Genomic DNA, 27,360 nt, shown 5'->3' on the forward strand with positions numbered 1-27,360 from the left:
TATTTATAGCTATATGTAACTTATAGTTTCATTTGTGTTAAACTTAAGCCTACCAGACTTATCGCATTATAAATTAATAAATAAATAACAAAAAAAAAAAACATTTGATAATGAAATAGATGCGCCTTTTTTTAGTCAAATATGGGACACAATTTAAAATCAAGAAAATAAAGAAACAGTATTGTAGTAAACGTAAGAGCGTTCTAGAATTAACAAATTCTCTAACTACAATCATTTTTACGAAGATGAACAAATGTACAATAATGACAAGTATGACACTGACAAGTAATCTATCAAATAGACTACTTAACAAGGTACATTTCCTTTTTGTACAACAAAATGTTAGCTACTGTTTAGCTAAAGATCACAGATATGAGATCAGGTATAGGGATATGGCACTGAAGTTATGCATTTACTTGAACCAAATCTATATCCCAAAACAATTAAAAATGTAGTTAGAACATTCGTATTAGAATAATATAGTGATGCTGACTGGTTCAGGTTTAACACAGGGACTCTTGCAATATGACTTAATTTGCTCAAATCAAATACATATTATAAAAGAGAGCAGAGTTTAATACATTAATAGATATTCTGAAATCATTAACATAGAATATTAATATACAGTTCAATGAACATGAGCAGTTTTAAGCTTAGAACTGTTTACTGTTTTACAATATACAGCATTTAAAATATATCGTTTTCAGAAATTAATCTAATAATACAAGAGTTCAAGAGAAAGTTTAATATAATTTAATTAAATGCTCTCTCTCTCCCTCTCTCTCCCCACACACACACACACACACACACACTACGCACGCACACACACACACACACACACACACACACATACATATACACATATATATATATATATATATATATATATATGTATATATATTATTAATATTAATCAGTTCTTAAAGCAAGATTCCAGATATATAAACTGAAATATTGAATATAGGAACAAGCTACACAATGCTTGCTAGTTGTAAAGCTTTTCTATCTTGGTAACTATACAATATCTAAATTGTGCATTTTTCTTGCATGCCTCAATTTCATTTTATTTATCAAGCTCGATTAGATCATTAAATTTTTTTTTTAGAATACCGCACACATGGCTCGTATTTTACGAACGAAAGATGGACACTCGTACAAGAAAAATATATGGAATACTTTCACAATTATATGTAGCATACTATCTTTTCTTTTTTCTAAGAGACCTGAAGTTTTTTGTTGTTTTATGAATCGCGACTGACTAACTACTCTACTTCCTTTGATAGGTACCTGTATGTATAAATTTATATTAAACAATAGCTTTTTTCCGATATATATAATATATAGGACTGCATCTCTCTCTATATATATAAGAGGGCAGATTACAAAGTCGAAAAAAAGTTAAACATTTTCAGTTTTTATAATTGTACGGCAATACAAATAATTTTGCACCATTCGGCGAATTTATTGACATTATGTGCTTGCATTAAACACTTGCTCGAAGTTACTCAAGAGTCTAAGCGGGTAATTAATCTGAAATATAAAATAATATATATATATATGCTAAGAAAATATATAAAAATCTGTTTATATGTACCTTTAATAAGTGAAATAATATAAATTGGAAAACTATCATCGCAATAATTAAATAACATCCAACTATAAAATCTAATATCTAAATCTTGTTACCCGATTTATGATACAAGTATGCATATATACATACTACAGAATTACCTATGTAAATATGTTCCTGGCACATGGTGTATCCTGTATGTGTTTTTAGAGAAGTTGGATTTTAAATTTTATACACTCATAATTTTTTCAATTATCAATCTGGTCGTATTACATTCCTGAATCTATATTTATTTTCTTCAGGAACCTGAAAAAATTTAAACAGTTATTATAAATCATTAATATCATTCATGTAATAAAAAATATAGTATAATATAGTTAATAATAATAATAATAATTTTAGTATTTTTCTATAATGATTGTAAAGTGAAATACATTAATAATAATTATTATATAATTAATAAATTATACACAAATATATATTTATATATACTATTTTTGATATGTATGATTTAATTGATATAATTTTTTTAATAAAATGCTCTATGTATAAACAAATAATTCATTGAATTACTATATAAAATTATTATTAATTTGATGCAAAGATTTGTTGTCTATCTAAATTTAATACCTTACCTCAAAAATGATATTACTTCAATATTACTTTGTTTTCATAAGTTTCTGTGTGTTTGGCATTGATTATATATATATATATATATATACATATATATATACATATTACGAAAAACTATATAGAAACTTTAATCTTATTTTATAGGAATTTAAAAAAAGAATTTTTTGATTAAAAAAATTATAGTTAATGACAGACGTAGCTGTGCAACCACGCGGCAAAATATTAAAATTTAAATATTAACATACAAATATTATCTTACAAAGCCTTATATAATGTACAATATTGCAAGGTAGAGATGACGTTTAATGGAATAAAATTCTCTACAACTTGCTTCTAGCGATATCTAACTAAACATCAAAAATATTTTATGCAGAATCTTCTATGCAGCTAATCTATCTCTTTGCTGATACTAATCTTGAACACGCTGAACGGTCTATCTCTAAAATTCTTCCTAGGACGAGATTTTTTTCACTTTTCTTTGTACATATATTTACAAATTTACAGTGCCACACAGCTTGAAGAACACATTTATCCATATTCCGATCTATATAGATCGTTTTTCTTCTCTTTTTTTTTACAGCAGTGACTTCTCATAATGAAATAGTATTGATCATCGACTAGTCTTCTTACGCCTTCGTTTTGACTCACCGGACGGATTCCATTCTGGATCAACATCGGTGTAACAATAATTTACCTTAGGAACGTTTCTTTTTGAGCTTCTCGTTTGTCTAATAGATGACTGCATTTTTTTCGCCTTCTTACACGTGTTATCCTGTTCCATTGTCTCTGTGGTTATACGTTTCAGAGATGTCGGATCCGTTGCTGTTATATCTCTACGCTGCGCAGGAGTTTTAAATGTTCTGTCTTGACAACGTTTTAGACACACTGTGTTAGTCTGATCACCGTTCGGTCGAAACTGGCGCTCGTGATTTCTTGTACTTTCTTTCGCAAGATTGTGATGTGCATTAGAAATGTGGATATCCTTGCAGTAATCCCTCCGCACTATATTCGAATTGAAATGATAACTACCATGTGGATTATTCTCTTCTTCAGTAGGGGATAATTCATATGATGATTTAATAATTTGTGTGGGATGTTTCTGTGCACTATCTAATGCTTCCAAGGCTGCTATGGATATCATGGGAATTCCAGGATAGTTATCCAATTTTTCCGCCTTGATGGGTACCTTTTCATACACCATGGACATCATGGCATGAGCCTTCAATCTCTTCTTCAGCGGCAATTTGTTCTCCATATCTTTCTTGAATAACTTATCCGGTTCTCTTTGCACGTCCAGTTTCTCCAACGTATTATTTTGTAGCGATACTCTTTGCTCTATTTTACGCAATATTTGATCGTCATACAGTTTACTTATTACCGCTTCGCTTTTTGTCCTATCGTGCTCTTGGACGGCGGATGTTTGTACTGACGAATGCGCGGGCAAAAAATAAGAATTACTTTCAATACAAGACACATGGGAATCTGTGGCAGGGTGTATACACTGTCTGCAATGCGTGACTATATCGTACGTACAATTTAGGCATGAGCAGTGCGATCTACCGCATGAATTGGCAGATTTCGTATGGGAATGGAGCGAAGTAGTGGAATTAATTTGTAGACTACACGACACGGAAGTGCAATGCTTGTGATATGGCATACAGAGATCTGTACCGGCAGCACAATTCCCATAAATCGAGGATATCGTTGTGGGATGAGTGACTGGAATATGTAACGAATGCTGCGAATCAATCACTTCATGCGGATGCGTATGTATTCCGTTGCATCCTTGTATTCCGCAATTCGGTGTAATATGATTGCTAAACTCTTGTTTAATATTTTGTCTATAAGTAAGGATGGATTTGGATTTTCGTTTATCGATCGACTTGCTGCTGATGCTCACATTCGCAACATTCGTGTCCTGATAAATTTGCGATGTCGCAGGTAATGTCACGTCGGCCGACAATGAACCTTTCTTACCATAAGATTTCATCTCTGTGATACTCATTAAACTTTTTTCCTCGGGTTCGATTTTTATACTCTTGTTCCTGCCGACAGAAAATTTATTTTCTTGGCATGATAATTCTTTGCCATATTGCGGCAGATCCAAATTAAAAGAAATGTGCTCTGACATATTAACGACTTCAAATGATGCACAATCCTCCGGTGGGATCATCCAATTTTTCTCTTTTACTGGACAATTCTCATCGTCGCTATTGTGATCGCGTGCATTTTCCACTGCTTTATTGATGATGTACAAATTGCTATTGGGAGATTTTTGTAAGAGCACAACTGTTTCCCCATTTAATATAACGTTCGTATTTTCCTTTATCGACTGCACATTATTTTCTGCCATGTTTAAATTATTAGACAACGTGTCCGTTTCGTAATTTATAGTGGTTTCAACGATATGCGGAACGCTATTGCTCGAATTGTTTATGCGAGGATCGACGGGATTTATATCAGTTGTCGATGTCACTTCAACATGAAGCGCTACTTTGTCCAATGCGTCCTCTGGATAAATTCTAACTATTTTATTGATTACGTCAGCAGTTGGATTTTCCAAAATTTGAGAAACTGTATTCGATAAGTCGTTGGTACTGACTTCATCGTCAGTAGTTTGATTATAAGAATTTCTTAACAATGCATAATCTTTAACTTTGATTTGTTCACATTGCAATTCACGCTCAGTTTTTAGATGAGATACTTGTTGACTTGCGATAACATTGGCTAATAATGAAAGCCCATCTATATTATCCTGTAATTCTGCATCTTGAATGATACATTTATCTTCTGATGAATCTCGAATACTTCTCGTGTGAGATATTTTAAGCTTCTTCAGTTTATGATCATGTGTTTGGTCAAAATTATGATCTTTCTCATCAACTTTAGTATGCAATACAGAAGAGTTTTTTAATTCTTCTACATTATGTTCTTTATCATAATTCCTTTTTGGTTTGAGTTCTTCATTTTCTTTATCATCTGTTTTTAGATCGATATTCTTTTCATCATTAACCTCTTCTTTTTTTGAACACAGTGACGTATTGAAGATATTAGAAATATTTTTCTTATCAGCTGTGCAATTTTCAAAAATAGTTTCTCTGATTTTATGATTAGAGGCTTTACTATTTCTTATGTTATCGCTTATTTCGATGCAAGTACCAACTTCTAAATCTGTTTGTACATTAGAATGGTCTTCATCCTTTATACTAAGACTTATAGTATTATTTGCAATATTGTGTCTTGCTGATACATATTCATCCTGAGATTCAGACTCCTTTGGTTGCTCTATATTTTCAGTAATGCATAAATGTTGTAACCGTTCAGATTCTATTGCATCACTTATTGGTGCCTCTGGATTATTTATAGTTGGCTTAGTAAAAGTTTCAACTGCTATTGTGGAAACTGCATATTTTTCTTTATTTAATTCATCTTCGACTGTAATTGATTTCAGACACTGTGTTTCGTTACTTATTAATTTATGAATATGTTCTTGCATAGATTTTTCATTATCAATGAAATCATCTATTGTTTTGTCAATCGTTTCATCTTTTTCATTATTTGTATAATGCATATGTACTGAAGACGAAATTACATACAACGATTTATCTTTAGTTGTACTAAGATAATTAGCATTATTAGAATCAACATCTTCATCTTTGGAATTTTGGGTATATATCGCGGGAAGAATATTTACAGTTTTAGAGTGCTCTGTTCCTAAATCACAGATTTTCCTTAAACTTTCAACTTTTTTACATGTTTCACTTTCAGGCGGAGTATCTTTTTCTAGCAGTCGTTTAATCACAGTCTGTGCATTATATCTATTGTTCATCTTTTCATCATTCTTTGTCTCCAAAGTAGTATTAACATCATTGCATTTACTAATGTTATTAGTGTTATTTGAAACATCCAATAACGATTTTGTAAAAATTTTAGATTTATTAGACTGTGGACTATCAACGATTACAGAAGAAGAGACTGTTTGGGATATCCCAACAATTTTACTTTTGTCACTGCTGTTCATATCCGTTAATTGTGTTGTAGATATTGTGTTACCATTAACTGATGTACTTTTATATTCTGTTTCAAAATATTGTATTGATTTCATTTTATCATTATTTAACTTTATGTCCCATATTGTAGATGCATTCGAATTATTTTTTAAACATGTATTTTCTGTGGCAGATATGGATTGAAGAAAATCTTCTAATTGCTGATCGAGAGCCATTTTCTTCAAGGAGGTTACATTCTCTATCATCTGCTGTTTCTTAATCTTCTGTGACGCTCTTATCGCTTTTGTATCGAGTTTTCTCTTAGCTTCTTCAAGCCATGCAACTTTTCTTGATTTCCTCTTCTTTATACATTGTTCGAAAGCAATATCAGTCGTAAGATCAATTATTACAATTTTATTAGATTTTTTAGCCTTCTTTTGTGGAAGCACTTTTGGTTTTATTTGCTTAAGAATATTCCGTGCTACAGAAATATTTGTAGAAATCGTGCCTAAAGGTTTAATATTTGTTTGTTCTGTTAAATTTGAAATTTTTAAATTATCTAATAAAACAGAGTCATTTTGTGTAATCTTATTCGAGGAAGTAAGATTGGACTTATTTTTTATACAATCCAAATTTTCATTTTCGCGTGATGTAACTTCCAGCTAAGAATACATACAAGCTTCATTATTCTCCTATCAAAATAATCTTAATCTATTATCTTAATATAAATCTCATATTAATGAAAGTATATTAAAATATATAATATAAAAATTTTTTATGTATATTCTGTCCAGCGAGAAAATAACCATAATTTGCCCATAGGCAAACAAAGTGGGGAGAGTGTGGCACACTACTTGGTACTGTATATGTAAATACGACACTCGGGCTTAATTATAATTTCAATGTGAGATAAAAAAATCAAAACTGTTGTAACATATTTAAATTATACAATTGAATGTTTATTATTTACAAGACAATTAATAATAATAACATATTTTTATTAGAAATCATTCACATTGTAGAGATATATTTTAAATTTTGGGGGAACTTTGTGAATATTTTACTGCTAGAAAAAAAAAGAAAAAAAGAAAGCAATATGGCGGTGTGAAGATAGGCGCCTTTTAGGCATTCCGTAGGCGGAGACCTGCCTGAAACGGACAAGTTTTCGTCCGATTCGAAGTTATTCTTTCGCTGAACAAAGTATAAAGATTTTACAAGATATTTGTTATATTATTACTGATTACATTTATTATGTGAAAATCCATAATTATGATTAATGGATTTAACAAAATAGAAATTTTCTGATGAAGTGTATAAAAATAATTTCTATCTCTTTCTCTTTCTACTCATATAAGTAAAGTTTCGATATTTAGAAATACTTTTACAATTAATTAAGTATTGACAAACAATATTTATAAAAATATGAAAATGATAGTAAAATATATATACCTGTTGTGACGCAGTTTTCTTGGATAAGTTTGGAGTAATAGTTGTATTTTCACTTTTTTTCTGCCATATACCTTCTCTGGTCTCTACAGAATTGTATAAATAATTCGCAACATTTCCTTATGTCAAATTTCTGCTGCATTAGGTATCTTGCTGGATTTGGTTGACACTTTGGCACTTTTGGTAATACATCTTCTAACACGCACGGTGGGAAAGCAGCTGGTGGTGCTCCCAAAGAGGCAATTGCGGTTGTAGTAATTTGACTTTTCACGGCCATATCGCTATTTACCTTTCTCCAAAGATAATAAATAAGAAGGTAACGAATGTACATAATATTTGATTCGGGATGCGCTGGAATTTTATTAGTTATTTTTCTGAAATCACATAAAAAAAAAACATATAACCGTATAAGAAATTTTAATATATATATATATATATATATATATATATATCTTTTAAAATGCAAAAATAATTTTCTAGATACATTTTGCATTTAATGTAAATTTTAAAATGACAAAAAACTAATAAATAATTGTATAAATTGTAAAAAATAGAAATAATTATATAATATAAAATATATTTTGAATTGTATAATTTTGATGCAATATATATATATATATATATATATATATATATATATATATATATATATGTAATCTATTTTCAAATAATAAAGTAAAAAATGATATAGGTTAAGATATCCTTAAATTTAGATTGTATTTACATCTTACATTATATACTTACTTCATTATCGGATCTAAAATACGGTGATAACCCCGGCACATAAACTGTATTTTTATCAAAGTATCTAACAAATGCTCGGTAGAATGTTCTGGATAAAAGTAAAGAAATTTTATTATTATCAGTAATTAAAGCAATGAATTCTATACATAAATAAGTAAAAATACATACCTAGATATATATAAAGACAAGAAATAAGTCTTGTACAAATTCTACTATGATCTTCTTTACTTTTTCTTGAAGCTTTTAATTCCATATCTATGTACAATGCCAATAAATCGGACATGTTATTTAAGTAAATAGATCTATTACGGTCCTGAAAAGAGATTAGTTTTGTTTGTTTAAATAAATAATATTATTAGAAAAAACTGTGTACAATAAAAATAAAAATTATCTAAATAATATAATCAAATTAAAATTTTCAATTTCATATCTATATATGCCAATAAATCGAATATATTATTTAAGTAAATAGATTTTTTTGCCATTTTGAAATAAAAAAGATTAATTTTGTTTGAATATTTATTGAATAAAATCGCTGCATCAGTCAACGAAATAAAAATTATATGAATGTGGTATAATAAAACGGTCTGTTAAACTTACCTCAGAAAGCTCGCGATAGATATATAAGAATAAAAATAAAGTTTCACTAATAGAATCCTTCAGCTTGGCTGCTTTTAAAGGCTTTGTATAACATTCATTCACACTAATACTTACATTTCTGTAATAAAAGAATGAAAATTATATATTTAGATTATAAGCAATAAAATGCTTATAATAATACACATACATATTAATTGGTTGTATAAAGAAGAGTATGATGATTCATAAAATAAATGTAAATTACGATGTATACAATTTTCTGAAGAGTAAAAAAAATTATTAGTAAATGTCAAATATATCAAAATTAAAAAAAAAATTAATTACGTTTTTATAAAGTTGAATATATTAATGGATAAAATATAATATCACTAATTTATTAAAGTATAATTGTTGTAAAAAGGAATATGTTAATGGGATATAAGATATAATGTTGATAATCTATTACAAATCCTTATATACTTGTAAATTACATTTAGGTTAATAAATAAATAGGATTATATAAATACTTTCTTTGTAACATTATGTTATATATATATATATATATATATATATATATATATATATATATATATAAAACATATATGACAATATCTTTTTGACCTTCAGACTGTTACAATCTGATTAAGATTAGTTGAGAGAGTCAATGTAATAGCAGAATGACCCTCGAGATCAGTTTAATAATGATACAGTATAGAGGAAAAATGATGTGTGTAATGCACACTAAGACTTTTCAAAAAAGTTAATCAAAAGAAAATAACAATAAAAATAGAACATCAAAACTTATGGATTAAAAATGTCTTTTACGTCCTTATATTTCAATTATTATTATATAATAATATGTCATTTTTATAATAATATATGCCATTTATATAATATGTCATTTCACATCTTAAAATACAGATGTAAATAAACGTATTATATCTTAAAATTAAACGTTTAAAATCATTAAGATTTCAGTTTTTGCATACATAATAAATAACTCATATTGCTTGCAAAATTATCATTTTCAACATATTAATCTAAATAAATTTAAATCATAATTATTTTAATTATTGTAATTATATAGCTGTTATAATTAATATATTTATTAACATATAATTTTCTCCTTTTTCCAAATTTTATTTATTGAAAAATATGATTGACAGAAATATATGAAATTTAATATTTGTTAATATTTTAAGTAACATTCACGAAACAAACACAAGGATGAATAGATTTAAAAATTTTCGAAAGTTGCGTGATATGAATTCAGATTTTATATAAAGTTCTCATAAACACATCGATTACTTATTTTTAGACAAGGATGTCAATAATTGAATATGTAGTGTAACACACATGTCGTGCAATAGTATCCTGACACCAGTGCTCAAAGCAGTAATACTGGTGAGTTGCATATAGTATTACAGGAAATACCGAGTGTAGATTACCTGATATAATACTGCATAAGCTCTGCCAAAGAAGCCATACTTTTGTCTGCGTATATACATTTACACATTTTCTTAAATTCTGAGACCCATGGGAATAATTCTATAACTGTTGATTTGGCGTCGTCACTGTTTATTTTAGATCCTCCATTGTTAAACATTGCGTTTTTGATATCTAAACATCAATCAAGACGTGCGTATTTTTTAGCATATCTCCAACTACGTAAAGCACAAAAACGGACAATTGTAACAAATTTTTGCTAGAGAAAACTACGCGATATACACGTATATGTGTGTATATGTAAAAACATTAAATATCAGTTGATAAAATATCTCGATTGCGACTATATTGTGAATTTTATGCCACTTTTTCACCTTGATTACGGCAATCTTTAAAACAATTTTATTAAAAAAAAAAAAAAATTTGATAATTAAAAATACTTTCGATAATTAAAAAAAAACTCATCTAACGATTTTAACAGGATTTCGAGAAAATTATCGTCGTTTTGGTTAAAAATATTTACTAATAATGCGTACTAAATTATTTTTGCCCTATTGAAAAGAGGGAAAACACTCTGGCCGATGCAAATGTTAGATTCTTGAGCGAAATGAAAGGAAAGTAAAATTTAAGCATGTTTTAAAACTATTCATTTTCTTACACCCTGACCATTCTTAACATCTGCCGCAGCAGGTGCAGAGACCCATGCAGACTATAAATTGTCCAAAAGTCGGTTGTATATTTCTGTAACGTTCACACAGCTGAATGCCACATTTTCCGAGCCGTTTTACGATGTAGTTTCGAGGGAGGGCGAGACAGGCAAACGGACCCTAAACGTTCGGAGTCAACGGAAACCGGACTCCTAAAACGCTCGTTAAACTCGTACGTTGCTTTTGAAATTTTTCAATCGATATTACGTTAATCCCTTGGCATTCCGACGTTTTTAACGCGAGTCACCGGCGAGTGTCAAAGGCCGATAAAGTAATATCGTCGCCAAGGAACGCGGACACGTCAATAGTAAATCCCGAGGACGTATCGATTGTCTTGAAACGACGTCGAGCGAATTCGTGGAATACTCTCCCATGCGTTCGTACGTTTGCGACGTCTCTGTCGTAATTGTTATACCGAGATGAAAAAGTCAAGAAAATAACAATGGGCATTCGCGTTCATTATTCACGAACGAAACGTGGATCCGGTTCCAAGCACGAGCACGCTTGTGTTCGTAGCGAAGAACAAAAATGTGCCGGCTCGTTCTTTCGATGCACCACGCGAAGAACCTTGATATTTCACACTTGTATTTCGAGTCACGTTGTCGTCAGCACTCGCACCTCGCACCGTTCATCGACTTGTACTTTGTACACACATGAACCAAGGAATTTAATCACAAACTCGTGAGCGGCCAGAAGAGGGAGAGGGAGAGGGAGAGGAGAGAAAGAGAGGAGGAGGGGAAAAGGCCACGCGGCTAACGCGTTGCTCTTGGAATCGGGAAGACGCGAACAGAGTTCGTCGAGATCGAGGTGATGAACCGATGGTTGAATGACTGCGACACGATAAACGGCGAATCGATCGCGACGGGCTGGCTAGAATGCGGAGTTTCGCGTGGGACGCGCTCGTCAACACACGACGAATTCGCACCAGTGAATCCGTTTCGCCGGAATCGCCATCGGTCGAGAAAAGGGGGTACACGTTGGCGGCTCAAGGGAATGATGCACCACGTACCTTGTACCACGCCGATCTGCTCACCGTTCGCGGCTGCCGCCACCTTCGGCGCGGCGCAGTTCATTTTGTACGTCGCCGGGTACGTCCGTTTGTACGTCCGGGGGTGGTATATATTACGTAAAAGCGTCCCTCCTGGTCGTAGTATACCTCATGTTAGGGGGATCGAATCGAGACTACTATCGCGTCCACGTCTTTACGCATACTGCGCTCACGTCAACGGCCATATTGACACTGACGCTTGGCGCAACTACCGCGAGAGAGCGTACTCCGCGCCCCACTCGTCGCCGCTATCACCCCCCACCACCACCACCACCGCCGCCACTACTACCACTACCACTATCGGTCATCACCGACTGGCGCTTCGCTTCTCTTCCTTTTTTTTATTTCTATGCTTTTATTTTATTTATTTTTTTTTTATCTTGTTACGGTTCTAGCGTCACTTTCTCTCCGCGTTTCCCCTTCGTTCTCCCTTCGCTCGTCTCGCTCGCTGCGATTCCTGCGACACGCGAGGACATCGGCCACCGTACTGTCGCGAGGACGTGCACGATGTTGGCGCGGCAGCGGCTATCGATGTCGAGCGCATTCGAAACATCGAAACTTCGATACTCATTCTCTCTCTCTCTCTCTCTTTCTTTCTGGCGCGCGCGCGTACATTTCATCCCTTGTTCCGTTAGTCTGTCTCTCTTCCTCTCGGAAGGGTTTTACTAGCGCCGTTGGCGCGGAGTTTCAGAAATGAATGGCTGATTCGTCGGCCGCCCAGGTAACCCGGCCAATGGAAGCGCGATGCACGCGCAGCGCGCAAATCACGAACCGAGGACACCGTTATCCCTTCTCCGCAGCGGGCCCAATCAGATACGAGCAATTAAGTAATTGCGGGACACACGCGCGGGCGCGCGCTAGACACTAGCATCTAGCTAGAGCGATGGTACTCAAACCCAATACCTGCACGCAATTCTCCAACGAGTACCTGGGGTAGCCTCCGCTCTGAATAGGTATCGATACGCACTTTGGGAATATTAACAGAGCCGCAAGACTCGTGAGGATTCAGGCGAGCATCGGGGCGGCTATCGATTCGAGTGGAGTCAACAGACCATGTTTTGAAATCGCGCGCTCTCGCATAATCGGAGCGCGCAAGGTAAGTGGACTTTTCCACCACCATCGCCGCCGTTACATACCTGTCGATTGCGCGATAATAATCCACGATATGAGAAAAATATTCAAGATACAAAGAAAAAAAGATACAGAGATGACATTGTATATTCCAATAGGGTGACATCGAACGAAAAGGAAATCTCGTTTATTTTCGTGTCGCGATTTAAATCGAACGGTGGACTAATCTCATAATGTAAAAAAAAAATCACGTCGCGTTATTATACTCGTGTCATTAAAATTATGTAATAAATGAAAGTTGAATCGATTTGTGAACATTCATATTGCAGTCCACAAAAGTTTTATATAATCAAACTTATCATTATATATCAAACTTAATATATATGTAAAATAGCCTGAACATGAGAAAAAAAGTTTTTTTACCGCTTCAACTAATGCCGAGTCAATTAATTTGCAAGATGACCAACAGAAAAAATTCCATTATAATTATCGTATATAGTAGAACTTTTTGTCTTGCTGTTGGTCATTCTGCGAATTAATCAACGATTAAATTTAATTCGCGTTGGTAGAAATGAAGAGTGAGGGATTAAGCGTAAACTTCATGTTGAAAGGCAATTTCGGCGTGTTGCGAGCATTCTAGACGTAGAACATCTGTACTTGGTGGATAATACAGCGTGTGTATATATATATATATATATATATATATATATATATATATCGCATTTGAGAGCAACGCACACGTAGAATATACACGTTACATTTTGCGGGTCTCGACGACTCGCATCGATCCACCAGCGTATCTTGGCATAATCGGAACGCGCAAGGTAAGTGCACGCCACTTTTCCCGCCTACCCGTTGTCCGCGACTTCATGAATGTCCCGAGTAGGACGTATGCGCGTCGAATATTTACAATTCGTGAGCCACTGATGGCCCGCTTGTTGCCGCTGTTATTGTCATCATTCCCGTCGATTCGTTCGAGCGAATATTAAAGCTGTGTGTCGACTTTGCGAGGGAAAAAGGAATTGCGTGAATCGCGACAGCGACTTGAATTTGCGCGCGGCTTTTCCTTGACGTCACTCGATATTTTAATCTTGGGCTGAATAAATTGTTAAACACAAAACAAGATTTTTTATACGATATTTTGATGGATCTATGTTTATTCGAGTATTTCGAACATATTAGTACTTCTCTAATCGCAATTTTAACATTGAACTTTTGATTTATAAAAATTGATCATAATTGATATAATTTAAAAAATATCCAATATAGTACGGATAGATATTTTAAATTGATTATAAATTGCCACATTGTACGACGTAAAAATACGTATATAATTCGCATGTATGAGATATTCTTATGCAATGTCGAATATAAACAAAGGTTCTAGATAAACCTTATGCAATGACTCTTATATATGTTCTGATTGAAATTTAAGCTGTCTTAAATAGATATAATTGGCAATATCTCTTTTAAAATATTTCCCCCTTCCTTTCATTCAAATTTATTTTTATTTTGAATTTATCTTTTAATAAATATTTTTAAAAGATCTGAATTTTTTATTTATATTCTGCTGGCAAAAGTTCTAGAGAGATGTAATTAATTTGCGTATAATATTAAAATAACTTTCTTTTATTATTTTATAAAATATTATCTTTCAAAAATGTACTTTTCAAAGAATTTTTCACATTTTTTTTTTTGGAAAAGATTGGAAAGTGAAGTACTATTATAAACACTTTACGATGCGTATATATTTTGACTCTTGCTGATTTATTATCGCATTCAACGTAAACCTGGAATAGGGGTCATGGAAATATATTTGGTGCTGAATATAGCACGCACATGCAGGATTATCCCTCGATAAAGACAATGGGCGAGTCTCATTTCCAAGCTCAAATACGTATTTCGTATATACATCTCTTGATTAATTTCTTAATATTATTTTTTGAACGTAAAAAATATCTTATTTTTATCTCATATTTGGATTTTAAATATGTTTTTCATATTTTATAATTATCAAGCAAATTTCTCGAGTATATATATATATATATATATATATATATATATATATATATATATATATATAAATGTCAAAGATCATGAAATGAATACTTATGCGCGGAATGTGGAATATTGAAAAATTAAAAGAGAGAGAGAGAGAGAGAGAGAGAGAGAGAGAAGCAAGGAAGAGAGATACACGAATACACGAATATGTTGATATAATACGAACGAGGAATCTTCGCATTCGCATTGAATGCCGTGCATTTTTATATTCAAACGTCTCGATATTGGAACTTTTATATACGAGTGGCCGCTTTCCATTTTTGCCTGCCTCTACTATCTCGCTGCAAGATAGACAGGATAATTGCAGTGCCGCATCTCGTACGTAGTACTTGTATAAAGAGCTTGTTTACTTGGCGAGCAATGGTACGGGGAACTAACGTTTCTCGTTCGAGGCGTGCACGTTGAAAATATCACTCGAGAGCCATAAGCGTCTCGGACTATCTGCTTTAGGTTGTCGTTCATATTAAGCGAAACGCCGAGCTTTTCATCTCGATTGCGGAGCAATTCAAAGTCGGTCGACGGAACAATATAATTGCGAAATGTAACCGCGTTATGTCGATAGGCTTCTTACTTCGCATGATAATTAGGAATCATTAGCAACTTTAATTTGTTGAAAAGACATGCAAATATATGTATGAACATATTTTATATCTTACGTGAAAAGCTTACATTTAAATCCGTACATTTTGAACAACCATAGCATGAAAATACTTTTTAAAATTTCAAAACACGAAGCATGAAAAATGCTGCTCGATGTTGTTTTATAATTGCAAGAAACGCGGGAACACTTTAATTTTTGTCATTTACAATATATGTTTAGCGCGAAATATCATCATGTGTTTTAATCTAATAAAAATTCAATGTAACAATTATATCTCAATATAAATATACAACATTAAACAATCTCATCTCGCTTATCCCTTTTTATGCATCTTTTAATGATTATATCTACACCCTTTACACAATAGCGTAATTAGAATAATTTATATATAATTTAACCGAGCTTGTCCAATTCATTAAAAAAAATTAATTCTCTTTATAATATAATCTACTCACACAAAATAAAGTAGCCGGCGATCTTTTTAAAGATAATTACTGAAAGCAATTTACTCGTTTCAGGATGAACTGTAAATTAGCCACGAGAGTGTACAGGTGTCACATGTGTGACATGCACAGTAGACGTAATTTCCTCGTCGATTATGTTCCAGTAACATAACAGCGCTTCTGTCAGTTTCCTGCCCGCGCACATGGTACGAAACCAGTGCTTGGGCCAGTCGAGGAGAAGGGCCGCCGGAAACCTCGTGGAAAAGGCCGGAAGTATCTCGCTGGCGGGAAGAGACCATGCCTACGACAGTGGTCAAAGGACCCCAAAGTTTCCCTCTTCCTTCTCAACCTCCGCCCTTTCTCTCTCTCTCTCTCTCTCTCTCTCTCCCTCTTCCAACTCGTTACTGGCGAACCGTGTCGTGAAGTATAGTACCACACGCGCTCCGCTCGACAAGCACGTCCGTAGCGCTGCCTCGAGCACCTCGTGTGTCATCAAACATCAACGACGTCGACAATCACGGCGACATCGACGACGACAACGACGGTCAACAACAGCGGCCATCGACTCCCACGCCAAATCTCATCAACCTTTCAAAGTTCGTAGGTAACGCGATGCATATTCTACGAATGGCGCGCAAAGGAAAGGTCGATTCCGTTGGAAACATGTGGAGGAAGAGAAACGGGGGGGGGGAATGCGGAACGATATTTATTCCAATAATATCCTCTCCTTCTCAAAAAAAGTATACTTTGATTTCAAATATATAAAATCCGGGTTCGTGAATTAGTGTTAAAAGAAAAGATATACTGCATTTGCATATACAAAAGCAGAAAGAGAAAGATATATATATATATATATATATATATATATATATGAGAGAGAGAGAGAGAGAGAGAGAAAGAGACAGAGGTATCTTTGATGCCGTCTATCGTCGCGCCTGCGCTTTTCATGGAAAAGCTCGGCTCGTTCTCTCGGTCCTCGTCGGTCGTAGCCGTGATCCTCCGTTCCGCCGGTGTCGCCCACCTCGAGCTCAGTGAGCCGGTGTGTGAGCGCCGCGACGCCTAGAACAGCACTGTCGTCGTTAAACGTTGTCATCATCGTTGTCGTCGCCCTCGTCATCATCATCGTCATCGTCGTTCCCGTCAGTGTGGATTTGGCGACGGTTTCACGGTTTCCCTGATCCTCGTCTTCCTCATCGTCGTCGTCATCGTCGTCGTCGTCGTCGTTGTGGTTCTTTTCGATCGAGTACCGTCTGTCTTCGTCGTCCTCGTCGCCGTCTGCGGTCATCGTCATCGTCGTTGTCATTGTCATCATCTCATTGTTCTCGATCATATCACAGTGGTGCTGGCGCTATCTGAGAAGCACGCGACTACTTGGAGCGATTCTGTGCGCGAGTCGCAGTCGACGCGGGAAGAGAGAGACAGACAGAGTGCAGTTACTACCCCTCGTCCCTCTCCTCCTACTTCGTCTATCTGTGTCTCCTGCAATTCCTCTCTTTCTCCTCTTATTCATCCTCTCTCTCTTTCTCTGTATGTGCACGCTCTCGCCCTCTGCTGCAACCCTTGCTGCCGCCATCGCTTTCTCTCTCTCTCTCTCTCTCTTTCGTTCTTACTATCAAGTTCGTTTCTTGCACAACGATATTTCACTGCTTGTTGTACCGTATTCGGCCACTGTACCATCGCTGTATTTTTCTCGTTATCGTTGACTCACGTGCGACGTTATATAGATATACGGCGCTCTTCGAGACAGATCTTGATTTTCACATCCCGCGAGTTTTCTCGTCCGCTCCGATATCTCTACGATACGACTACTGCACAGCAGAAGCAAGTGAAACGGCGGATGAGAGCGCAAAGGATAGAGAAATGAAGTAAATTAGAGGGAGCGAGAAAGAGAGAGAGAGAGAGAGAAGGGAAGACTGAAAAAGGCGACGCGCAGAAGAGGACGAAGGATGTGTAGACGCCGTAACATCGTGCCTGCAGGATCTCCAAGGTGGACATTCGTGTAAGAAAATATACTCACGTGACGGGTCCTCAAACTTTGCCCCGGGCGTGCATTCTCGTGTCTAGAGAGGAAAAGAGGGGAGAGAGGAGTCAGGGCGCTTGTTACACGGACAGGGAGGGCGTTAGAGCGAGAGCGCGGGAAAGAGAAAGAAAGAGAGAGAGAGTGTGTGAGTGTGTGTGTGAGAGAGAGAGAGAGAGAGAGAGAGAAGCAGCGAACGGGATTGATAGAGGGTGGCTAGGAGGGGAACGACAGAGAAGAAGATAGCGATGCTCGAACGTGATGCTATGCACAACCGCGAGGGTTGTTCCGAACGACAACGGTAAATCGAATGATCATTTGATTCCTTTTGGATTGCGTGATAACGTATAACGCGCAGAGTCACGTACTACGTGTCGCTGCGAGCGCGCCTTGCGGTTGCACGACGGCGATCAACGCGTCGGCGGATGACAGGAAACCCGCGAGGGATAAACGTCACAGGCCGATACGTTGTCTCGATACGTTGTCGAATCTCGGCACGCTCGCTCGCAAGAAATCGTGTCGATGTCTGCATATAATCGTTCTTACGTATTTGTCACATTTGCTTGCACGCAATGGTTGGTGTATATTTGTTATATATTTGAGATGATCGATGTATGCACGTTGGTGGTGTTATTGTCCGACGTCGATTTGTACCATATCGATAATGATTCGCGTAACTAATTAGTTGGCGTAAATTAAAAAAGATCTAAACGATATATTATATATATATATATATATATATATATATATATATCGAAAACTTTTAATAAGCTTGATTAATTAATCTTGTCTTTACATAAAACATCTCAGAATTATATTTCACACGAGTTTTTTAGACATAGACGGAGCAGTTAAACTCCGTCTTATCTTTTTTAGACATTATTAATTTAGATATTATTAATTTTGACATTTAAATCTCTTCTTTTTGAATTTATTTAATGAGTTTATTTAATGATATTTATTTAATGAATTTATTTAATTTAGTTAATAATCTCATTCGCGTTCATTCCCAAATGTTGTCGCGTTTAATTTTAAGTCTTATGCATTATGTGAAGATTCCATTCAATGTAACATCGTGGGATGAAAATCAGATAATGTTAATATTAAATATGCGATGTGAATATGGACTGATGTAACATCTGTCCTTGATGTACCTTTGTAATATAAATGCATGCGTTTATATGGATAGCTTTTGTATGAAAAGAATCAAAAGCTTTTATATTTTTATATTAAAACTGAGAAATGGATTTATTTTCAAAGAAATAATGTAACATTTTGTACTATATATATATATAGAAGATCAATTTATGGCACGCTTTAATTTATTTAAACTAGAGAGGGATAGAGAGAGTTGATAGATTAATAATGTATATAAATCTACAAATATACTTTATATGAAAGTCATGCACAATCGAATTCAAATATCCAAGCAGAAATATGCGTCACATGAATTTGTAAACTAGATATTTCTTTATCTGTGTGTGCGCGAGTAATAAATAATAAAGATTTTCGTTACCCTTAGTATTATGTCGTTCTTCGATTTCATCGCAAGAAATACACAATACTTTGCTTCAACCATGACCTGTTGAATATCACAATAGAAATTTCCTATTATAATTTCACAAAAAGATACATTTTTTATCTCAATGAAGATATTCGGAGAATTGCATCGCGCAAATAATGAAATACATCACAAACAACAAAAAGTCAGATAAATGCACATAAATTGAGCATGAAAACGATTGGAATAACAGCATTAATTTCGTATTAAATGTTTTATTGGCTTTGCATATACTCGCAGTGTCACTTTTACTACATTTAATAATTTTTCTTTTTTTTATTAATGAAATTTAACTTGCTGTATTTTTGCCTCTTATCCTTTTCAATCTTTTCCTATCGTTCTCAATCGTTTTAGAATGCTCTGTCACAAAAATAAGCACATCAATCTTTTTTTTAACACAGTATATGTTAACATATACGTTAACAGTATATGTGTGATGATACATGATTACCATTCATTCACCGAATCTTCTCTAATGCGTACAAATAAATGATGAAAATAAAATGTTTGATATAATTTTCGTAACTCTTCCCAGAAAAAAAAAAAACAAGATAATAACTATTTATTTGTGCGTATTTACAAATTAAAACAAGTGATAAAACTGGTAAGTTTTAAAACCATGCTCTATATCAGTTTGTTAACATTAAAAAAAGCTAATGATTCAGCTATCTAATAAGTTCAGATATGCATTTCACTCACGCTTTCAAATGCTTCGTTTTGATTGAGCCAAAAAGAATATTTGTTTGCATTAAAAATTTACATAGTTGATGTATAGATTAAACATGATGTGGTAAATCAGGTAAATCAAAGAGAGCAGACAATTTAAATAATAAAAACATTTCTTTGAATAAAAATAGACATCACATAGCATATAAAAATACAAAGTATTGATACGAATGATAAAGTCAGTTTTCCAAGTTCTCATATCTGAGAGAAATGATGATAATTAGTCTCTCTCTTATGATTTTCAATCTTATATAGAGCGTTACATTAACAAGAAAATGCCAAATGCAAATTTGAAGTTAAATTGGATAATATGGAAAAAATGTGCAATAAAGACAAGAATTGTAAAACTTGCGGAAAAATAATGTGTGAAATATTATATGAAAACATACAATGTTTGTGTAATAACTATAAATCTTTCTTGAAACTACCGACGAGAGATAAACCAGGTATAACATCTGCAAAATGGCACCTCAAATGTAACGCGCTATGTAACCGAATATAATATCGTGGCGAAGCACGTAAACCTTTGGCTCTTATGATTTATCAACGCGTTTTACACGACGTCGGTCGAGGAAAGCTGATTATTTTCGGCGTGAATTCAGATAGCTCTCGTTGCGAAATGGAACGCTTTTAATGGTCCTTACACCGTAAAATAGGAAGCTGATACCAGTGCGTATCAGCGTTATCGCGTAATATGAATTTATACGACGATGCCTTTCTATTACGACCGGCGATGGTGGCGGCGATGGCAATGGCGTAATATTACCAACAAGTCGCCCTGTTGTAATCTATAGCCATATACGTGCGGCTCTCTCTCTCTCTCTCTCTCTCTTTCCGCGGCCCATAAAGTGAATAATATAGCTCGCACGCAAAATGAAATATTTCAATTGCGGGACTCGCGTTAATTGCGCGCGCGAGCGCGTCCTTTCAATTACTCTAATGAATTACGGCGAACGCGAATTTCGACGCACGCGCGGATTCCGAGAGCGGATCTCACGCGCCCGGTGACTTCGATCGACCGATCCGGATGTGATGTTCGAAGGGACGCGCGGGGAATATAATGAATATGTAAATATTCAACGGTGCGCACGGCACGTTGCCGCTTGTAAATAGCGGAATGCGTGTAACAGGTGGTGCGCTCTCTGTCTCGCCCGGTGTCTCGCATCGCTCTTAACAATGACGTACAAATCGACTGCGGGCCGCGATGATGTAATACTGTCGGGTGGATATGGGCCTTCGGGCCCTCGCAACAACAACAACAACGCGCACGACGTATCGAGTTCCACGCGTTTTATAGCGGGTGTTCACGAGCCGACCCCGAATCCACATGTCCATTCCTTTGTTCGTTCCGTATGCGATACACACATACGTGCGTTCGTATACAAAATACATATACAACACGTGCAACATGCGAGGCCTGCGGGCGCAGAAACGACGCGGCAGTAAAGGTTAACGGCGCATTCCTACGATCGCACGCCATCGGGCAATAAAAATTTTACGCGCGCCATAAATAATTATCAACAAATACACAGTATCGTTTCTTCTCGATTGTTCGTCTGAAGCCTGAATTTTCGGGTTATCGTTCCGCCCACTCGTTAGAACCTTAAACCTCGACACCGCTCGTTTTTACTCTCTTTTCGTCCTTATGAAGAAACCTTTCCAGACCCCTATAGGAGTTGCGCGAAGTTCGATTTTATGAACGGTATATGAAATGCGCGAACTCGCGTTTTGCGCAACTTTTTCAGCTCGTATATAAAAGGTTTCTTTTAAAAGAATTTATTAATGCAAACTAAAAGTTAGAAGCGTAATTAAAACGGGCATGATAAAGAGAGTGCAATGATCAAATATACAAGCACAAGAGCACAAAATTCATTTTAGTTTAGGATCACAGAAACATTTATTAATTCATTAGGACTAAAACTTTCTCTTTTTTAATTAAGTGGGAAAATTGATATATAAGAGCCAAGATACGGGTTTGCCATGGCGTGTAAACTTATTATTATATTTTAGTAATAAATGTGTATTTTTTTTATCAAATGTGGAAACGCCAATTTAAAATTTGCAACAATAAATATTGTGTATGTCAAGTTTTAAAATTCCAATATAATCTTTATATATTTATATCCATGTTGAAGATAGACTAAAAAAGGATCCGAAATGTACTTTTTTTAAAAATATACCTTTATTATTAAAATATAATAATAATAAGTTCGCATATCTATATCCTTGGTTCTTATCTGCCAGTTTTCCCACTTAATTGTTAGTACTTTGAACCTATTACTGTTATTATTATATTCTTTTTTTCACTCATTCTAAATTCGTATTATTCAGACTGTAAAATGGACCGAGTAAAATTGTATGTTCGAGCCTCCCTAATCTTTAGACTTACTTTTAATTACGTCATTGCAAAGAACTTCGCAATTCGAATCGCTATCGAATCTCTGTTGCGTTGACCTTCGGTGTTTCACCAACGAAACGATCGGCATGTAATATAACGATATGTGACGTTTGATATTTTTATGCCGCTCCAACATGCATTATATGAAGATCACGATCTTTTGCAGGGCTCTCTTTACATCCTGCGGACTGCTGTAAACTACGATATAATCGTCCTTCAAACTCCCCCTTGACCTCCTCATCATCGACGTATCGTGACTGCATTGTCGTCCGCGCTGCAAGATGAACGATCGATTTCTGGGGAAATGCTACGTAATGCACTGTGAGACAACGAGATGAAATCGCGCGGTATTATTATTCGAAAGATCCGAATCGATTCGCGTCGCATCGAGTAAAACTCGACAGTGGTGATGCGCGGCCAGATAATTATGATAACCGAGCGTGTTTTTATCGCAATGTTGTCGAAACAATCGAAGAACGTATACGAAACGCACATGTGATCCTGCATCGAATTGACTAGCCGCTCGGACCCCACGTGTGCGAACGCATCCTTCGAGGAGCAGATCATTCTCCAGTAACCGGTGAGTACCTGCTACTCACTATCAAGTACCCTTTGCTAACAAGTTTGCGGTTAAACGGGTCCAAATGTACAATAATAAGCTTCATAATGAAAAGATATAAAGACATTTTTTTTCCATCTTATAAAATAATTTTGTTTTTTTTTTTTTTTTGACTAATTGAAATAAATTCATCTAATTTTATTTACTAATAATTACTTATAATTGCATGTCAATATACATACATATAAAAGATTGTTTGAATTATCTTCGAGGTTATATATATATATATTTTTTGTAATACATACATAATTTTTTCGGTATACGAAAAAAAATTCATTTTTTTACAAAGCAATTATATCTAACTTGTAATCAAAATAATATTTTTAAACTTACATTTTGATTTCATCCAATTTTTCAGATAGAAGATTGAAAATAAAACTGTTTCGTTCATATTTTCGCGAAATTATTTTACAATTATAAATTATTCAATATAAAATCAAGTGGAAAAATTGGCAGATAAGAGCCAAGGCGCGGGTATTGATGCGCAAACTTATTATTGCACATTTGTTAATAAAATTTAACAACAATAAGTTCGCGCATCAATACTCGCGCCTTGGCTCTTATCTGTCAGTTTTCCCCTTTAATTGTTAGTACTCTGAGTTTCTATATTGCTGTTATTATTCAATATAAAATATACAAATATACTAAAATATACTAAGAAACTAAATATACTAAGAAACCCATCAATTTCTTGCGCGTTAAATATATAATATAAATGTATAAAGATAAAAATTCTAATATATATAATTTTATATATCACGACTTTGATATATTCTCGTCATATATCGCGTGTTGCAATAACAAGGTTAAATCGAGCTGATAAACTCTGGAATTTATATACGTTACATGTCTCACAGATTTTATCGCGGCAAAAATGCAAAATTTGTTTCCGTTTATATACCATCGTATTATTTATTCATTCGTTCATAAAAGGAGCTTGTTTTCTCGTAAATGTTGAACGTTATTTTATTGACTGATAGGCCGAAAATGTTAGTGCGATTGTTGATCGAAACGAATTGTTGCGATGGCAATTCGATATGTCGCGGTTTCATGAGACGCCAGCATAATACTGACTGCAATGCACGTTAAGTGCGGCTGCGTGTTGCATATATCTTGACGGGGGCACGATAAATGGGGGTACCACAATGTTCCCTCAATGCAGGTGGAAGTCGTAATCGCTCTGGTGCGCGCGCTATTACTCCTCAACGGCCGGCCGTGGTTAATTGCGAGGTAATATTCAAAGTAATTCTCAATCCTCGGCAAGAATACGGCCTAATTGACTTGTAAGCCGACGTTCGATTGGCGGCTGATTGCAGACGAGATAAGCATTTCTATCTCTGAGAAGCCGATATTACCTGAGTTCGCGAATGCACATCGAATTCTCGCTACACTATGCATGTTAAATCTTTCATAATATTTTCGCATCAAATTATTCCAAAGTCATCACAGTTATTTTACTATCACTGTTTAATAATTAAGTGTAACGTAAAAATTTGCCATAATTTTTATAAAATTGAATATAAAAAATAAACTTTTTTCCTTACGTGCGAATAAAATTCATAAATGCGAAAAGAGAGAGGCAATTTCTTATTAATTCTTGAAAAGCTATCTCGAATAATTGTTACCGGCGAGATGAGGTATACTTTCCGACAACCATTTTGCTACTGATATTCAATTCCAGCGAAGACCGTGCGAGAAAGCATAATTAACGCCGTCGGATTGCAAATTCACTCTACTATAAATATTTGCATCTCGGAACTCCGCGCACAAAGCTTGCATACATTTGAATATATCTTCTTTCCGCGGAGATTCCGCGGGCGAAGCGCGCATATCGGTGATATGACTCTAACATCGAGCTCGGGGTTTATTTCAATCTCGGTAATTCGTGACGTTGATCTTCTTGGATCTACAAAATTAAAGTGAATTGACGAAGAGCGGTGGACCCGAAGGAACGGAATGAAAATGAAATAATTCCCCAATACTTTTAAATTTCGAAAACAGCATGATCTCGTTAAAACGTATAGAGCGAATCACGAATATGATATAAAAAAGGAGATAATATTTATAAATTTATAATTAAAAAAATAAATGGTTTTGTTATATATTCTCTCTATCTTCTTTATTTAATTTTTTTTTTAAATTCTATCCAGCAGACAATATATAATTTAACTTAAGAAAAAAATAATTTCTTCGAAAATGTTTTAAATTCCTATATATATTTGTATATCACATATACATAACACTTTATTATGTTCTTATATCTGGAAGAAATATTTCCAATTTATGTTCTATCTTTAAGTAAATCAATATACTATACGTATATAATGATCAATCTCGCTAATTTATAGATTGTTGAATTCTATATTGTAATTTAACATATTCGCTTTTCGCCATTTTCGAAATAAATGGTCCATTTAATACCTGTAATTTTCTGTAATTGCCGTAATTTTCCAATGGACCGTATCATCATTCGATTATCGAGGAAACGAATTTTTTCGCGAATCGACTTTAATCCTTGGTGCCGCAGTGTAATTTCTAGAAATAGTTTGACATTTAAATATTTTCTTTTATCTTGACTGAATAGCAGTAATGTAATTACCAACTTCCGTCAGTTTTAACGTTATAAAAATATTTGCACAATAATTTTCAATTATTTAACTCGCAATCTCAAACGTAATATCGAATGTTTATTAATCCTAAAACTTTTTATCGCAAAAATAATTATCGATAAACGATATAAAGCGAGTAATAATTAAATATAAATTAAATAATAAAAGGTTTTCCGTATTTCAAACATTTATTGTAATTTAATTTATAATTTCTCTGATTGTGATATCGATATGATTTTGCGATAAGATTAGATGTAAATTTTGCTGAGTATGAGGTGCATTTTTCCGTATCCGTAGTATCGTTCAGAGGATTGAACAGAGGATCGAAATAACAACGATCTCAATACTTGCGCTTTTATAGCACGCACGAATAAAACGATTCGCAAAGTGCAGAGAGGGTAGAATCGTCGAATCGAAGCGAGGGTTTCGAGCAAACGCAAGCTCCGGGATGAGCGAGCGGAGTCAATGAACTTTCTCCTCGTGCGTTTACGTAACCCCGTCCGCGTGTAAACATATCGATCTTTTCGCGGGAGCGTAAGCTTCACATTGTAGCTTTATTTCGTCGCAAAATCGCTGAGCGACGAAACTACTTGTATAGGGTCAAGTCGACATTCGTCCTTGGTCCTTTGCCGAACCAATTTTCGCGCCAACCCATCATGCATCGCCGCTAACAATCGCGTGTTCCGATTCACGCGTTCCGCATTCCAGTCCGCGTCCCGTCACGTCGCAGTCTATATACGTCACACAGTTGCCTAAATATTCCTCAAGTGCCTGCGCGCGAAACGTGCTACGTAGAGAATGCTTTTTTACCCGCGCTAGAAATTCGATCACGCGCGAGAAGTATCGTCAGAAACGTGTTAAAATGAGGATATATTTTTCGTACGCCCGGCGTTTCTTGTTTCGCTGCGCGATTGTTGTACAACTACTTCTCATCCTGCATGGTCTAACCAATGAACGTTGGCGCTTCACATATCCGAAATATTTCTCCATGAAAATTCTGTAAGTAATGTAATAAACTTTTGGAAGAATAAGACAGAACAGACTAGGACAAGTGGCAAATCGATTTTGATTAGTTTATAAACGCTGCAATAA

At 34.7% G+C, this 27,360-nt stretch overlaps 3 protein-coding genes across 7 annotated transcripts in view; 1 reads left to right on the top strand and 2 right to left on the bottom strand.

The window, feature by feature from the left end:
- LOC126849675 (WW domain-containing adapter protein with coiled-coil homolog) overlaps positions 1-27,360 on the bottom strand; it is a 49,967-nt gene that overhangs the window by 21,545 nt on the left and 1,062 nt on the right. The window lies entirely within an intron of this gene.
- On the bottom strand, positions 827-12,963 carry LOC126849655 (protein PF3D7_1417600). Its single transcript, XM_050591688.1, is given in 10 exon segments — positions 827-1,530; positions 1,732-1,876; positions 2,206-6,854; positions 7,642-7,726; positions 7,728-8,012; positions 8,383-8,470; positions 8,551-8,695; positions 8,983-9,100; positions 10,410-10,581; positions 12,124-12,963. Coding segments are annotated over 8 exon segments (4,998 nt in total). The 5' UTR covers positions 12,188-12,963; the 3' UTR covers positions 827-1,530; positions 1,732-1,876; positions 2,206-2,813.
- LOC126849692 (melatonin receptor type 1B-like) overlaps positions 17,380-27,360 on the top strand; it is a 138,742-nt gene continuing 128,761 nt past the window's right edge. Inside the window, exons 1-3 of one of the 5 annotated variants that reach the window (XM_050591804.1) lie at positions 17,390-17,477; positions 18,063-18,656; positions 23,207-23,620. The gene's annotated coding sequence lies outside the window, so the exon portion shown is untranslated. Of the gene's footprint in view, positions 18,657-23,206; positions 23,621-27,360 lie in introns of all 5 variants that reach the window. The other 4 variants (XM_050591805.1, XM_050591803.1, XM_050591806.1 and 1 more) reach the window with 4 other exon arrangements.

This window comes from Cataglyphis hispanica, chromosome 5 (assembly GCF_021464435.1).
Source record: "Cataglyphis hispanica isolate Lineage 1 chromosome 5, ULB_Chis1_1.0, whole genome shotgun sequence".
NCBI classification, from domain to species: domain Eukaryota; kingdom Metazoa; phylum Arthropoda; class Insecta; order Hymenoptera; family Formicidae; genus Cataglyphis; species Cataglyphis hispanica.